We start from the raw sequence: 17,593 nt of genomic DNA, 5'->3' as shown, positions 1-17,593 counted from the left end.
AAAAAATATTTCCCGTTTCCCGAAATACAAGCGGAAGTATACATTTGTCTACCTTTTTAACACCAATGTTTTGAAATTATACAAAAATAATAACTAGAGAAACTGATTTGATTTTATTCATTTCAATTTACTGTTCATATTGAGCTTGTATGTAAATTTCATGTCAAGGTTTAATTCAGATATTATGTATTTCTGAAGCATTCACAGCTGCTTATTTTCGACAACCTATTTTAAGACTCTGGAAGGCATCATTCCCGATCGGTCATTTGGCGGCCATGTTTGTTTTAGAAAAACATTCAAATCTTGATTTAGAATGTTTCAATCAAAAAATGGTTTTCTTTGTGTTGTTTGTAGAAGCATTTTACATGTAGTGATTATTTTTTCATTTCAATTTACTATTCCTGGACCCTAAATTCAGAACCATCATTGACACAAAAGGGAAAGACACCATCTGCCACCTTAACGATTTTTTTTGTTATATCATTTGAAAATAAGATACAGTAGTTGTTCGATAACTGGGCCGTAGCCCAGTTAGAAAGCAGACAAACATCAAAAAACCAAAACAAACAGAAATGGCCGAGGGGTTGGTAAATGCAAAAATCACGTGGAACAACTTAAAAAAAACCATTTTCAAGCATTTAACAAATTTCAAGTCACAATTAGAAAAAAAATTAAGTAAACATGGTAAACAAATTTAAGTAACTTTTGTTTTTATGTTTCATCAGGAAAAAAATAAGCATCGGTGGTCCCCTCGTAATTTTTCGTTCAGCCCAGTTAGCGAGCAGCATTCGGTAACTGGGCTACGTTCTCAGCCCAGTTACCGAACAAGTACTGTATATACCTCCTCCGACCATGATCAAAATTGAGGTTTGTTAAACATTCTTGTTTACCTTAACCAAATTGGATGGAAATTGAAATGATATCTTGACTTTTTTTTGATAAGGTCCTATAAACAAATGTAAACATTGAGTGTATCCCTTTCACACCTTATGTCAAAGTCCATCGGAGTAAGCGGGATACACTCAATGTTTACATTTGTTTATAGGACCTTATCAAAAAAAAGTCAAGATATAACTAAAATTTTCAAAAAGGGTTTTTTGAGAAGAATTTGTTTAAACTTTATGGTCACTGAGTCAAATTTAAAAGCAATTTTATTGTTGAGGAGCATAGATTTTCACTATCCAAACACTTTGAGTAAAAAAATACTTCTCAACCAAAAAAAAAAACAATTACAATTTTTTTTATTTGGTACGATTTGGAAAACAGCATAAAAAATAAGACTTTTTTTTTTCAAAGTTGCATGATTTTTTACAAGCAGTCAAGCCATTAATTGATCTTCGCATTCATTTGGACCATGGACCAAACAAACTTGCAATTCCAAAATTAACATCAAACTAGGTATAATCATATCCAGCTTACCAAGTCCGCGCCCCAACTCACACGGCCATCTCGACGCTGTGAAAATAGGACGGTTAACGTCTGAAAATTGCGAATCTAAATTATGAGTAGGTATTGACGATACAACAAAAGTATTTTGTTGCGATTTAACTGAACCAATTTTAACACCAAATAGAATCAAATGCCTATTTCACTTAGAATCTCTTAATATTTTCCGACAAAAGGATCAAATCAAAATTCGCCCACAAAATCGCACGACACGGACGGAAATGGACCGAAATAAAGCCCCTACTAAATAATAATAACAATAATCGCCCCGTCGGTTAGTCGCGACGCTGTTGTGGCAGCTTCGACTTGGGCGAATATCCGGTTGGTTACAATGTCACCTGTTGGCTGTAAGTTTCGGTGACCCCGACGGAGTGCTTATCACGGTGATTTTGGCTTCCGGTGTGGCCACCACGTGCGGAGCGCGTGAAAGGGTGAGGCTTTTGAATTAGCATTATTCCTAGACTAGCCTGATGAAAGCATGAGTTGTGGGGTTTCCCCAGAAATAAGCAAATGGAAATGTTCGGTTTTTGATAAAGTGGTCTCCACGGCCGAATTCTTGATTGGTACGCGGGAAAAGTAAGTGACCCAAATTTTTTGATTTGTTTGTAATTTACATAATACATTACTGGAATAAACTCGGGGAAACGAAGGGCTATCGATCGATTTACTTTCTTGAAGTGTTACTTTGGCGTTGGCGTAAGTAGGGTGAAATTTGTAGGACTGGAAGGATGGACATAAAACGCGGTTATTGCGAGTGTTATCATGGACAAAATAAAGTGAGATTGATTACTTTATTACTTTAGCATTTTGATTACGTCTGTTGAAGGCAATATATGTAGGACAAAACTATATGTTCTAAATGATTCGGCTAGTTCAAGTAAATTAAGTAAAAGCCTAAAATTCAGAGAAGTTTGTTAGAATTCGTATTTTTTCTAACGGTTTAAGGGAGACACAAACTCATGGTTATAATAAGATCAAAGACCAATTCGAGAAGAAATGAATCTTCAAATCATAGTTATAGTTGTGGTAAGTTTTTGGCCCCACAAATTTAATGTAAAATATTATTAGAGAGACTTCCAGATGATCTAATTTAGAGTGCGTTTTATTTTACTGCAGGGATCGTTTCTCTCACATTCGATCATACATCCAATCAATTTGAATTTTTTTAATAAAAATTCACCCTCAATTGCCCGAAGACTCGAGCCTTTCTCGATTTTTTTTAAATTTTCTTGTTTCTAAGATTAAATTTCAGTTCCGTTTGGAGCGCATCCTTCCACCCCTGTAGATTCTGTGATATGTGAGCCGTTCTCAGAATTCTCACTGCAGTTAACACCGCGCAGTAGGGCTGGCCGCTTTAATTTTCGTTGTACGGTTTAGGTTGTTTTTGAATGCAATTATCAATATTGACAAGAAAAGTGCTAATTACAAATTGAACCTAACTTTGGTGAACAAGAGTGTGTTCCTTTCCATAAAATGACAGTTTACATAAGGTGTGAGAGGGATACACTCTTGTTTACAAAAGGTATGCGCTCTAATGAAATGGAAGGCACGAAATTACTATTGAGCAGTTCTCTACGGAATCGGTCTTTTTTCTTTAATTTTAATTTTTGTATTTTTTAATCCGGCTGAAACTTTTTTGGTGCCTTCGGTATGCCCAAAGAAGCCATTTCGCATCATTTAATTTTCCATACAAATTTGGCAGCTGTCCATACAAAAATGATATGTGAAAATTCAAAAATCTGTATCTTTTGAAGGAATTTTTTGATCTAAAAAAAAAATTAAAATCAAGACTAACATTTCAAACGGGCCAAACATTCAATATTACGCCCATTTGAAATGTTAGTCTTGATTTTAAATTTTTGAAAATATTTTTTTTTCGAAAAGATCGGAAAATTTTACGAATGTTTCTTGTTTTAACATTGCAAATCGGACCTATAGTTGCTGAGATATCGACATTAGAAAATGGTGGGTTGTTTGGGTGAGACTTAGAAAACATCAATTTTCCTGTTTTTTAACCTTTGCATGGCAATATCTCAGCAACTATGGGTCGTATCAACAAAGTTCAATAAAGCAAAATATAGAGAATTTTCTCAGCTCTTCAAAAATATTTTTTTTCAAAAGTGGGCAAACATGGGCACTAATTTAAAAAAAATGAAAAACTGCGACTATTTTCAAAAAAGTTACCTAAAAATGGTTATAACTTGAAAACGGTGCACTTTATCAAAAATTCACTAAAGTACTTTTTGATTGCAAATTCGATTTTGTATTGATTCAAAAAATCATAACTCGGTCATAGATTTTTTGCCCATTCTGGAAATTTCTGAAAAGTTGGCATTTTATGTCCTCTAAAACATATCAAAAAATAAAAAAAATTAAAAATAGTGTTTTTTTGTAAATCAAGTTTTTGTGACAAAAAGTTAAATAAAAAATCACCAAATTTTTTTTTACCGTGTATCATTTTTTTTCAGTGTAGTCCATATCCATACCTACAACTTTGCCCAAGACACCAAATCGATCAAAAAATTCCTTCAAAAGATACAGATTTTTGAATTTTCACATATCATTTTTGTATGGACAGCTGCCAAATTTGTATGGAAAATTATATGGACAAACTAATGATGCAAAATGGCTTCTTTGGGCATACCGAAGGCACCAAAAAAGTTTCAGCCGGATTAAAAAATACAAAAAAAAATCGAATGACCGAATTCTCAGAGAATTGCTCTATTCTCAATATTCCACTACCGCCATCATGTCCGAGGCTCAATGAACCAAAATAAGAAAACAAAAAATGTTTTTTGTGCACTTCGAATAATCAAGTCTAGACTTTTGTAACATACCGAGCATGCAAGTGCCATTAAACAAATTTAGACTCATTCTATACAAACTCATCATTTAAAAACCAACCAGCTTGATCGATGCTATAAAAAGAGAATCGAAACAGAAAAGGTAAAACCTGGCATGAAATGCGCAAACTGCAGTGGAAACTACACCGCCAATTTGCGTAACATGGCCTTGCGTTCTTCCAGTTCCACTGCTCCCATACAAATTGTTTAGAACTAGGCAAAATTAACTGTGGCTTCGGCTTAGTAGCCCTGTCTTCGAGGAATCTGTTTTGTACAGTGCGGACTCACTATTTAAAAAAAATTGAACTAACAAATCAAAGCAAAGCCAAAGAAAGAAAAAAAAAGAAGTGGTTCAAGCTGGTATTTATGGAAATGGTTTTTTTCGAAGTTGTCGACAATTATGGATTTGTCCAGATTGTAATTATTGGTTTCTAGGTGGACAAGTTCCTGTATTGCAGATTTCTTTCATTACTCAGAACAACGAAAATTCCGTATTTTTCCTATGAAATTATGCATCGATTATTCTCGGCTTCGTGTCCAAACAAGCTATAAATTATCTCTTTTATGAATATTCATAACGACCGGTCATAATAACCGCTTTTCCAGATGGTCACCATATCCACCGGCGCACAGTGGATCCTCTCCGAACAAAGGTGTGACAAAATTAAAAAATGTCAGGTATTCTACCAAATATGTCATTTTAGGGTAATTTTGGGCAGCTGAATTCAAAAAACACATTTATTTTTTCATGAAATAAAATCTAAGTACATTAGGGTGGTACATAAATATTTATTTTTCAAATATTTTTTTTAATTGCTGAAATTGTATTTTTATATCAATAGTAGCTTGGAATTTTGATTGTGTGTGTGTGTAAATCTTAACAAATAAAATGTTAGGGTGGTACCATATCACAATGATCCATAACCGAAATTTTGTTAAATCAAATTCGTAGATACCACACTTTTAAATAACAGCTTTGTCATCTTCCGAAAAGTTGATCAGGATCAGTACAGTAGTAACGTTAGGGTGGTCCAGTTAATAGGGTGTTCCAAATTTTGTGTATTAGAGGAAAAGTGTTATTTGGCTTCTATGAGATTATCATAACATTTTAACTGTGCACATTTTAGTAGTATCTGTAGCTTAGGTAGAAAAAGATTAGAAGACATTTCTGTAGTTTTTTTAAAGGTCCTATAAACATATGAAACACAATAAATTAAAGGACCTTTAAAAAAACTCAAGATTTTTGTTGAGGTCAACGAAAACTTCATTTCAAGTTTTTATCTCGTTCCCCTTTCGAATATTCTCCAAATACTAGGGTGCAAAACAAAGATAAACCTACAAAATTAATAAATCATTTACTTTTTTTGCATTAGAGTTATTAATTAGAGTAATTTGTGATACATTTTTACTAAAAAGGTTGAGAATAAGGTTTTGATTTTTTTTTTTTTAATTTCCTATCTTCCCTCTTCTCTTCATCCACGACTAAAGCCAAGGTCTGCTCTGCTTTTTATGTACTAAGCTGCACATAAAAATATGTAAGGTAAAAACTGCTTGTAGGAAGACTTTTTGGAAGATTTTTTGGGACAGTTGAAAAAAAATCTTGCATGGTTAAGATTCCCACAAGAAAATCTATCGTACCAAAAAAAGTATGTACCGTCATCAGGGGTGACATTAGGTCTGGGGGTGAGATTGGGTCATACAAACTTTAGCAATTTTGTATGACTGTATCTCACCCACCAGATCCAATGTCACCCTGATGACGGTATTCATTAAAATGTTTGCAATTGCTCATTAACTATGTTCATCACTGCCCGCATCACTTTGTTCCAATAATTCTCCACGCAGATACACATCGTAGCTTGTGTGCTATCTTGTGACACCTCCTATCTTTTTCAGCAGACGGGTCACAAGATAGCACACAAGCACATGTGAAATTTTACAATAGAAAGTATTTTTGCCGTTGAAGTTTTCAGTTATTCCAAGAGGAATATTTAACCAAGTCATAAAAAAGACGAGGGAGAGAGAGGGGGGGGGGGTGTTCTTGGTACACTAAGAAATCCAAAATCCAGTATTATTTTAGTACATTTGTTGAATTCTTGAATATGAAGAAAGATCATAAGGCGATTGCCATATCTGACTTTTTGATCCGATTCGTGAATAGAGTAAAGTAGATCCACTTTGACTTTTTTTTAGAAACATGCAAATTTTGATCTTTCGAGCAAGTATGAGCAAAATTTGCTATACACTGTCTGAAAGTACATTAAATTTCACGACAGAATCTGCATACGAGACTTTGGTCACACCCGTACAAAATTGTTCCTGAAGGGTTGAAATTCGAAAAAATCTTGAAAATAGTTAATGCTTTCTTTCATTTGAATAGCTGAAAAGGGGGGAGGGGTCAATCAAAATTCCAAGAACAGTAAAATCAACAACTTTTAAATACCTTTCTAATGCAGCCAGAAGAATCAAATTTGGTTTAAAATTGGCTGAGTTATGCTAGTTTTAAGAAAAAATATTTTTTGCGAATTTTGAAGTTTCAGCTACTAGAAATAACAAAAATGTCTGCACTCTCAAAGCCGCCAAAAATTCAAATTCCATCCAATCTTGCTCAAAATTTGGGAAAGAGTTTTTGAAGGTATGAGAAAAAATAGAAAAATACTAACACTACTGAAATTTAACTTTCATTTTTTGATTTTTGTCACACCTGGATCCACTGTGCGGCGGTTTCCTTGAAGCTTCAGGAGACACGTTTTGTTTCGTGTTTCTTGTAAAACGATGCGGAAAAAGAAATCCTTTCACTGCAGGTCATTTCTACCTTGCTGTACTGGCGGCTGTACTGTAATTAATTAGACGAAACACGCTGCTTTCACACAGAGAGAGCGAAAGCAATAACCATCAGGAACGGACTCAGATTGAGCGCTGACACGACAACCTTTTTGCGGAATTGTGATATTTCGTGAAAAAGTTGTGGTTTTAGTTTACTTCGAAAGCATTTAATTAATTTTGGGGGGTTTTATGCACTAATATAGGGTTGCACCAATCCAAGTTGTATGAAGTGCTGCTAGCAGGTTTATTGAAATGATCAACGTTTTTCCTAAATTTAGCATTTTGTTTTTGCTTAACGCTCTAAACGTACGTACGTTTAAGAATAAGTTAATGGTTTTATATTTGATAACATCTTTTCTCTTTCATTAACATATGTGTACTTTTTTGCTCAAAATTGTAAGTGCTTATTCCCAGTGAATCTTGATGTGGTTGATCAGCCCATTGGTGGACGAATCGTGGGAGGTAGTTTTGTTGGGGTCGTTCAGATCGACCTCGATGGCCTTGGCCAGCGCCTTGCCCAGCTCAACGCCCCACTGGTCGAACGAGTTGACGTCCCAGATGACACCCTGGGTGAAGATCTTGTGCTCGTACATGGCGATCAACGCACCCAGCGTGAACGGGGTCACCTTCTTGACGAGGATCGAGTTGGTCGGGCGGTTTCCGGTAAAGACCTTGTGCGGCAACAGCTGCTCCAGTTTGTCACCGGACATACCGGCCTTCTCCAGCTCGGCACGGGCCTGCGACTCGGATTTGCCCATCATCAGCGCCTCCGTTTGGGCCAGGAAGTTGGCCAGCAGGATCTTGTGCATGGCGCCGTCCTCGACCGGGTTGTGGGTGATGACCGGAGCGATAAAGTCACACGGGATCAGACGGGTGCCCTGGAAATAGAAAATGAAGTGTGGTTGTTGAGTATCGCCAGCCTGTTTTGTTAGCATTGTGGCTTGGAAGGCACATCGACGTATGGTTGACAAGGCGGTTCGAAATCATTTTCCCTGTGATGTTTGGACAAAATGCGATTCTCAAATGGTTGTAATAACAATTCTAGTTGAGCTTGAGCCGATCCAGAATAACGAATTTAGCTTTTCGAATTTCAACCATAACTTATTAAACTTTTAATCTATAAAATGTTTAAACAAATAATTATTTCAAAATTTCAAATTCAGTAGAATTACTCGATTATTTAAGCACCCGCAAAGTCTATTCCCAACTTTTAATTAATCAGCTGTTGAAAGATAATTCACATCTCAGCTTAGGATAGTAACTTCACACAAGTAATGCTGATCAATAGTTTTCAAAATTTCGACTGAAAATTGAGGGCCAAATGGGTACTACAGTACTTGTTCGGTAACTGGGCTGAGAACGTAGCCCCGTCACCGAATGCTGCTCGATAACTGGGCTGAACGAAAAACAACGAGGGGACCTTCGATGCATAATATTTTCCTGATGAAATTTAAAAATAAAAGGTAATGAAATTATTTACAATGCTTACTTTTCATATTTCTTTAATTGCGAAATAAAATAAAAGTTTGAAAACAAGTTTTTTTTTTAATTTATTGAACATGATTTTTGCATCCATTATCCCCTCGGTCATTTTGGTTTGTTTTGGGTTTTTGACGTTTGTCTGCTTTTTAACTGGGCTACGGCCCAGTTAGCGAACAACTACTGTACTTAGCAACTCAACTCATTTTTCGTAATTTAAATTCATTGCAAGACCAGCAACCAAGGGTAGGATTAACAATGTAAAAAAAATCAGAGAATTTTCTCAGCACTCGAAATATATTTTTTCAGAAATGTAAAAGGATTGACATTATTTTAAAATAAATTGAAAGAAGATTGTTCTGAAAATTTCAGTTTGAAAATCTTTAACTCTACGGTGTATTTTATCAAAAAATCACAATAACACTTTCTGATTTCAAAATGAATTTTGTATCCAAAATAGTTATGCAACAAGTTGCAAAAAGAGGATTTTTTCAGCACGAGTCGTACATTGAACCAACGAGGTTCACCGAGTTGGATAAATACGAAGAATGCTGAAATAATCAAGTTTTGCAACGAGTTCCATACAACATTTTTTGCAATTCCAAAAAACACCCATTAACGATGCACATCAACCAGAACTTTTGCACCCAGATTATTGTTACATACATTTTAGTATCTTCAAAACTACGGGAACTATCGATATATTTTTTTATTCATCCCTTAAGCAACTATTTCCGTAAACATTTACAACAAAATTTGTAAATTTTTACAATCACATTATTTCAGGATTGGGTCCGTAAGATCAACACTTTTTGAAAAAGAAGACAACAACTTCCTTGGTTGCTGTGTACCCTTAAGTGAAATTTTAAGTCAAATTTTCATGTATTTTGTCAATAAATCGTTTAAATCAAAAAAATGTTGAAAAATGTTACTTTTCGAAACAAGTGCTGAAAAGTTCAACTTTTCAGCACCCATTTCAGTGCTGAAAAGTAGAACTTTTCAGCATTTATTTTGAAAAGTGTTGCTATTCGATTCTGTTATTTTTGGTACAGAAAAGTAGGATATTTCGTCGTTCAAGAATGACAGGAAAAGTAAGAAGTTTCACGACGGAATTGCAAAAAAAAATATATATATATTTGGTAGCTTTTTCCTGTTAATGTTAGCTACATTAAAAAAATTCTCAAAAATGCCCGTCAAATATCAAAAACTGAAAAAATCAAAAGAAGTAAAGTTTGTCAAAATCGTTTTTTTGTGATAAAAAGTTAATTAAAAATTTGCTATTTTCCCGTGGTTCTTTTTTTCTGAATAGACCAAATCATAACCTACAGCAGTGCTGAAGACACCAAATAGATCAGGAAATTTTTAAAAAGATTTTTGAATATTTGCATAGAATTTTTTTATGGACAGTTCCCAAATTTGTATGGAGGCTTGTATGTTAAAACCAATGATGTAAAATGGCTTATTTGGACTTAAGAATTGATGAACAATTCAATTCAAATAAAAAAATACAAAATATAAAAACAGATTTTTTTTTTGCGAAATTTATATAGCATAAATTATTTATCAAAACATTATTTTCTAAATGTTGTTTGTAGAAGCATTTTGCGTATCGTGATTATTTTTCTAAATTCAATTTTCTATTTTTGAGATTTACATCCAGAGCCATCATTGATAGTTGATAGTGATACCATATAAAACCTAAATTGTTTAAAAAAAAACTTTATTATAAAGCAGAACCTCGATCCCAGACGGTCCCGGTGGCATTTTTCGAGACGAGATTTGTCTGATCACGCCTTCCGTCGGACGGGAAGTAAATGTTGACCCCGGACTAACCTTAAAAAAAAAAGGTTAGGTCGTTAGCTCAATCCAGGTGTAGGAGTCGTCTCCCTGGGTCCTGCCTCGGTGGAGTCGCTGGTAGGCAGTTGGACTAACAATCCAAAGGTCGTCAGTTCGAATCCCGGGGTGGATGGAAGCTAAGGTGTAAAAAGAGGTTTGCAATTGCCTCAACAATCAAGCCTTCGAACACCTAGTTTCGAGTAGGAATCTCGCAATCGAGAACGCCAAGGCAATGCTGTAGAGCGAATAATTTGATTTGATTTTTTGATAAAGCAGAAAAATAATTCAAACCGAAAGTAATCAGACAATAATTTTCTTATTTCTTATTAATTCGGACATATTTTGATACTTTTTTCTATTTTTCGATACAGGCATAATATTTGATAAAACATTTTATTCATGAATTCTCAGTAATATATCAAATTTTTCGATAATATGAAAACTGTTTTCATGTTTGAAGCAAAAAGGCCATTCCCGACTGAAAAAGATACGTAAAAATGTTCAAAAAAGGTAAATATTTGTAATTTTTTGATGATTGAATATTCAGCTATTTGTACAATAATGCTTTATCTAGTTCTCCCTTTTTTTCAGGTATCCTTTGTTTCCTAAACTATACCCAATTGCAAAATATCGAATGCTCAAAAATGTTAGAATTTCACGATTTGATTTAGAAACAATATTTTTTCTATGTATTGCTCAAGTTCAAATTATGTTCAACAGTTCATCGTAAAAAAAAAGTCAAATCTTGCTCAAGCCATAAATCACACCCATTAAAAGAATTACAAGAAAAGTTCGCTGTAAATTGCCAAAATCGACTCGAACACGCGAAATATTCACTAAAATTCAGCACTCATTAATTAAGAACTCAATTTGCGTTCGAGTCAACCCACTCGGACCTCTAGTCCGAATTCGCCATCATGAATAATCAAACACTCGAAATTATGAGGCGTACCATAAATTTATTAGGAGTGTAAATCACTCCACGTTTCGGCTCGTGGTTTCAAGAATTGTGTTGACCTTTTCACCTTTTTCCCCTTACAATATCACCTGAAGTATGTCGGATTTGGATCAACACCAGAGCCAAGATTGACTTTTGATTGCCTTTATGGTTCTGTTTCGTGCCAAAGTACTAGCTTTCATTTGCGCTCCTTCCAAAAAAAAAAAAAAACAATACAGCTTGGGGAAAGGTTTTAAATTAGTTGAAGTTGTGGTTAAGGGAGCTGGTCTTTAATCACCTGCCGGACCTCCACGTGGCCACCAGACCTGCCCAGTTGGGGGTGGAAGCGTGCGAAAGTGTGATACATTATCGGAATCACACCTCACACCACCCAGCGAAACCTTGGTGGTTGGTGTCGGATCAGGTGATTAACCGCGTACTGACTTGAAGCCAGAGTGAGGAAGGTGGAGTGGGGATTTTTAAGAACCTAGGTACTTGTCCTGAATTTGTGACCACCTTGGCAGGTGAAGAAATTTGGAATGGTTTTATGCTAATTTTTCCACCGGAGCACGATGGTTATCGCGTGACCCTTTGAGTGGGTGGTCATATATTTACAATCTTAAGGACCTACACTTGTAGGGGATTTTTGGTTTGTTAGTTTGTTTTAACATTAAAATTCAAAATTCTTAACTTAACTTAACCAAACAGTTTTTGAGGAAAAAAACCCTCGCCCTCGAAATTCTCTAGCTATCTCAAATTTCACCTAACAATTCAAAGTGAAATATTTACTCATGTTGGACGTTTGTAATGGGTGGAAAACTCGGCACCTTGCACCGAACACCAGGCTAGAGTGAACATAAAAAGTCGAACTAAGAAAATAGCATGTTACTTCGCACGTTAGGTGCTGATGGCGAACAACGGTCAACAACAAACTATCGCGCGGGAATTTATATCCCTACAAAGATAGTGCTAAATACGTGTAATGGCGTGTTGTCGTGTTTCCACAGATTCAGGAGTTGTTGCCAGACCAAATTGAGACATTTGGGGCTACTTTATGATGGTGTAAAAGCAGCTTTAGGTGCTAGCTGGTGAGATTGCCGTAGCTTACAACGTTTTTTAGTCGTAATTTTTAGATTTCTGGGAAAAAATCGCATCAAAATTATAGACAGTCCGAACAAGAGTCTTCAAAGTCCTCGCAATTATTTCACTGCCGATAGATAAACGAATCACGAAAAAAATACCTTGTATTTTTGGAATGTTGAGCATAAATACAACACCAAAAATTCTCCCAAGTAGGCTGGGAATATGTGGTGTGAAATAAAGAAACGGTGTGTTTCGTAGAAAAAAAAAAAACTTAAGATAAAAAAATGGCACATGAGCAACTCTCTACAAAATCGGCAGATTTCGATCATTTTTATGACCAAAGAAGCTATTTTGTGTCATTGGTTCACCCATACAAGTCTCCATACAATTTTGGCTGCTGTTCATACAAAAATGGTACGTAAATATTCAACCAGCTGTAACTTTTGATTGAATTTTCTGATCAATTTGGTGTCTTCGGCAAAGTTGTAGGTATTGTTGAGGACTATTGAGAAAAAAATAGGTACACGAATTCAACTTTTTTTTTTTCACAAAAACTCAATTTATTTTTTGATTTTCGAGATTTTTTGATATGTTTCAGGGGACAAAAACTCGCAACTTTTGAGCCATAGAGAAACATGGTCAAAAAATCTGCCGCCGAGTTATGATTTATTGAAAAATAGCGATTTTTGGAAAAAAACGAAATTTCATGCAAAAACATATTTGAAGTAATTTTTAATATAAAATTGAATTTTCAATCGAAAAGTATTTTACAGATTTTTTTATATAAGGGCCCATTTTAAATATATAGCCACCGAAAGTTTTATTTTAGCGAAATATTTGCAGTTTTTCGATTTTAAAAAAATTTGGAGGTAATTTTGAAGGTATAGAGAAGCACGGGCAAAATTGTTTCCACCTTGTTTTAATTTTTTTAAAGTGTGTTTTTTTGGAAAAAGAGAAATTTTACCAAAAAGATTTTATGACTGCAGTTTTCAATGTAAAATGCAATCGCAAAGTACTCTACACGTAATTCGTTTCCGTTTGCCACTGCTGTCAAAGTCAAACTTATAGTAAATTGTCTGGAGAATCGATTCCCGCGTTCGGCCTTTGAAAAAAATTACATTTAGAGCACCTGAAAAAAAAAAGTTTAAGTAAATATATATATTTTTTAGGAGAGGTGCTCCATCCGAACTTTTCCTCAAGCCTTTTTGTAACATCTTAGGCTATTTTCATACAAATTCTGAAAGAAAAAAATCTTGGGCTCATCTTAAGACTTTTGATCTTAGAAATCATAAAATCTCATAGAAATTGCGTGTTTTTTTTTCTATCAGTGTATTTTTTCAGAAAGATCGTCAAATTTCCTACAAGTTTATCTTTGACCACTTTTTTATACGCTGGAACGACTTTGAGTTACAGCAATATTGAAATTACAAAATGCAAAAATATAAAAAAAACTAACGCCCTTCTCAAATGTCATTATCGAGTGCAACTGGCTCTATATACACAAAAATGGCTTATATTAACGTAGGATAACATATCTACATTGAAATCATTGATTTTACATGGAATTGCACCTTTTCGAAAAAATATTTTGAAAATTTTGCAATAAGGTTTAAATTTCAAAAGGGCGTAATATTGAATATTGTCCGCTTTTTGTAATGTTAGTCTTGATTCCAAATAAAAAAAACCAAGGGGTCAGAAAATTTTACAAAGTGTTTAATTTTTGTTGGGATATTAGAAAATAGGGGACTTCGAAAATTTTAATTTTGCTGTATGTTTTTATTTTATCCGCTGTATCTCAGCAACCAAAGGTCTATTCTTCGATGTTTCTTCTAATCTGAATTTCAGGAAATTTTCTGAACTATTCGAAAAGATATTTCCAGAAATGGTCATTCATTAGAAATATTTTAATAAATCGAAAAACTGCATTATTTTTGTTAAAATCAAACTTTAAGTGGCCATATTTCGAAAACGGAGCACTTTATCAAAATATGTGTATAGTACTTTTGAATTGAAAATTCGATTTCACATTGATTAGCTGTAGTTAAAAAATCTTCTAGGGTAAGATTAAGATTTCTATTTTTTTCCCCCCAAAAACAAAATTTTTAACGGCAAATTTTTTGGCCTCAAAAGTTCCGGGACAAAACCTTTTAAACATATCGAACAAATTCCTGAATTGAAAAATACGCATTTTGGAAAATTACATTTTTATGGAAAAAAAAATAAAGATCGGCACAAAAAATCCGTGTGTTTCCCTTTTTTATTGGAATGTTGAAACATGGCTCGATACATTTTCTGTATTGGAACTTTATTTTTGTTTCATGCTACTCAATGGAGTACCGGATTTGTTTAGTTCAAAATGATAGTTCTAGAGTTTTTTTTAAAAGATCCTATAAACAAAATTTTCAATTTTTGCTTTTCGGCTGTTTTGAAAACGCCTTGAGTCAGGAGTATTATAAAAAAAGCTCAATAAGCAATAAATCTAAATTTTGTTTAGCGGCCCTTAAACAAAAAACTCCAGATGTTCTCACATAAAGAATTTAGAAAAAGTAAGAACTTCTGAAATGGAAGTTAATTTAATCAAACTGAGCATTATTTTAGAAAAATGCGAGCAAATTTGTTAATTTAAGATTATTTTATCGTGAAACGGCGTTGACATAGTTTAATCAATTTTTTTTGCACGAGAAGTATATCGCTTTTGGCACATAGTCACCCCTCACTGACGGTAAGTTGAACATGAAACCAGTAAATAAAATGTACCATATTTATGAATCGTTAAGAAAAATCGATTTCAATTTGCTAAATTTACACTCACTGAGCATCGTCGCCGCCAACCAATAAAATCTCTATCCATATCACATCACGATTATGAAACCGGTCGTTTGCTCCAACCGCGTGCCGTGCCGTCACTCTCGACTAGCAAATCTTTTTTTTTTTTCACCACATTGCATCACACACACCACCCCCCAAACTGGCTTACCTGATGAATCAGCTGGTAAAATGCATGCTGGCCGTTCGTTCCGGGCTCGCCCCACACGATCGGTCCGGTGTTGAAGTTGACCTTCTGCCCCGACTTGGTCACGCCCTTGCCGTTGCTCTCCATGTCACCCTGCTGGAAGTAGGCCGCGAACCGGTGCAGATACTGATCGTACGGCAGCAGGGCTTGGGTTTCCGCTCCGTAAAAGTTCGAGTACCAGATGCCCATCAGGGCCAGGATGACGGGGGCCTTTTGAGTGGAAGTTGGACTTTAGACAGTGGGGAAGGCGGGTTTGGGTTAATTATCTTACATTTTCGTTAAGGGGCGCCGTCAGGAAGTGGTTGTCCATGTAGTGGGCACCCTCGAGCAGTTTCTCAAAGTTGTCGAAGCCGATGGACAGACAGATGGACAGACCGATGGCGGACCACAGCGAGTAGCGTCCACCGACCCAGTCCCAGAACGCGAACATGTTCTTGGTGTCGATGCCGAAGGCGGACACCTTTTCCTTGTTGGTCGACAGCGCTACAAAGTGCTTGGCGACATGTTCCTTCTCGCCGCAGCGCTCCAGGAACCAGTTTTTAGCGGCAGTGGCGTTGGTGATGGTCTCCTGCGTGGTGAACGTCTTGGAGGCAATGATGAAGAGAGTCGTCTCCGGGTCGAGCTTCTTCAGCGTTTCGGCAATGTGCGTACCGTCAACGTTGGACACAAAGTGCGACCGGATGCCGGTGTTGTAATGTTTCAGCGCTTCGCTGACCATCAGCGGACCCAGATCGGAACCTCCGATGCCGATGTTGACGACATCGCTGATCTTCTTGTTGGTGTAGCCACGCCAGACGCCGTTCAGCACCTGCTCGGTGAACTCCTTCATGTGCTCGAGCACGGCGTTTACCTCCGGCATGACGTCCTTGCCGTCGACCAGGATCGGCTTGTTCGAGCGGTTACGCAGGGCAATGTGCAGCACGGCCCGGTCCTCGGTGATGTTGATACGTTCACCGCCAAACATGTCGTTCCGGGTCTTGACCACGTCCCGCGACTCGGCCAACTCCAGCAGCATGTTCCACGCATCGTCCGTAATGCGGTTTTTCGAGTAGTCCAGCAGAATATCGCCGTCCTCCGGAGTCGAAAGCTTCAAGCTGAAATCAATCGTCAATGGGAGCTATTTTTAGCCAGCAGTTCATTCACTTTCACTTTGAAACTGCTCGCGAGGGTCAAATGTTACTCGCCAACACAGCAAGCGTTGAATTTGGAGCAACATTACATTGCTACACAACTCACCTGAACTTGTCGAAGCGAATGTCATCCTCCTCGAAGATCTTCTTGATGTTAATGGAAGATCCGTGCTCCTTGTAGTACGCCTGAATCTGCTGGTAGACCGAATCTTCGGACAGTAGCACCTTACCGGACATCTTGCAGCTTAGTTCTTCGCACTAGTAACACCACACAACAGACTACAAGAACAGTGACCACCACACAAGTGCGAACACACGACTAGCAAAATTTCAAAACCGCGCAAGAGTCCTTGTTGTTGGAACTCCCAGAAACCGTACCGAATCCTCGAAGCGTAGCTCAACGACTGACGCCCTGAACCAACCAGTACGATCCTTGAAGTATCCTCGTAGCACCACACGCGGGAATGATTCTCGAGCAGCCTTTCAGGAGAACCTAGAACGAGCCTCCTGCGGAACGCGACGCGACGACTTTGGGGCTGTGGTTAATACGGTGCTGCTGGCGAAGTTCGGTTCGGTTGGTTCAATGTCAAATGAATAACACTCGACTCCGGTGGAAAATAGCAGCGAGAGAGAGCGCGCGGCTCTAAACACGCCAACACGGAACGGCTCTCGACGGAGAGCGAATGGTTTTCGGTGTGTGGGGAGGACGCGCGCGCTGTAACAGAGAGAGAATCGTCATGTGATAAGAAAGACCCTGGTGTATGTTGGGTGCGTAGATTGTTTTCATGAGTTTGGTCAAAATAGAGTGGGCGAGCTGCAACATGAAGTATTTTTCAGAATATCTTACATTTACCAAAACATTTACCCATCTAGGCTTTGCCAAGTTGAATACTGGCAACGAATGCTGAAAAACGAAGTTTGCAACTCGTCCATAAACTACTTTTTTTTTCCTTTTGGTTTAAGTCAAATTCCAGAGATTTTTTGAACAGGTCCTATAAAC

The 17,593-nt window shown here is 36.6% G+C and overlaps 1 protein-coding gene across 1 annotated transcript; it reads right to left on the bottom strand.

Moving 5' to 3' along the window:
- Positions 1–7,266: 7,266 nt before the first annotated feature.
- Positions 7,267–17,201, bottom strand: LOC6038573 (glucose-6-phosphate isomerase). The gene is made up of 4 exons (XM_001848307.2): positions 16,700–17,201; positions 15,735–16,557; positions 15,428–15,673; positions 7,267–7,993 (listed from the first exon to the last, which is right to left on the bottom strand). Exons 1-4 carry the CDS (start codon positions 16,828–16,830, stop codon positions 7,520–7,522), a joined length of 1,674 nt encoding a protein of 557 aa, XP_001848359.1. The 5' UTR covers positions 16,831–17,201; the 3' UTR covers positions 7,267–7,519.
- Positions 17,202–17,593: the final 392 nt, after the last annotated feature.

Source organism: Culex quinquefasciatus, chromosome 2, assembly GCF_015732765.1.
Source record: "Culex quinquefasciatus strain JHB chromosome 2, VPISU_Cqui_1.0_pri_paternal, whole genome shotgun sequence".
NCBI classification, from domain to species: domain Eukaryota; kingdom Metazoa; phylum Arthropoda; class Insecta; order Diptera; family Culicidae; genus Culex; species Culex quinquefasciatus.
This window is presented reverse-complemented; position numbering and strand designations above follow the sequence as displayed.

Excerpts from the sequence above, each read along its gene's own strand:
- LOC6038573 (XM_001848307.2), bottom strand. The coding sequence starts at position 16,830 with ATGTCCGGTAAGGTGCTACTGTCCGAAGATTCGGTCTACCAGCAGATT. Across the intron at positions 15,674-15,734 it reads CGGCGCCCCTTAACGAAAAT|GCCCCCGTCATCCTGGCCCT; the intron begins GTAAGATAATTA and ends TCCACTCAAAAG. Across the intron at positions 7,994-15,427 it reads TTTACCAGCTGATTCATCAG|GGCACCCGTCTGATCCCGTG; the intron begins GTAAGCCAGTTT and ends TTCTATTTCCAG.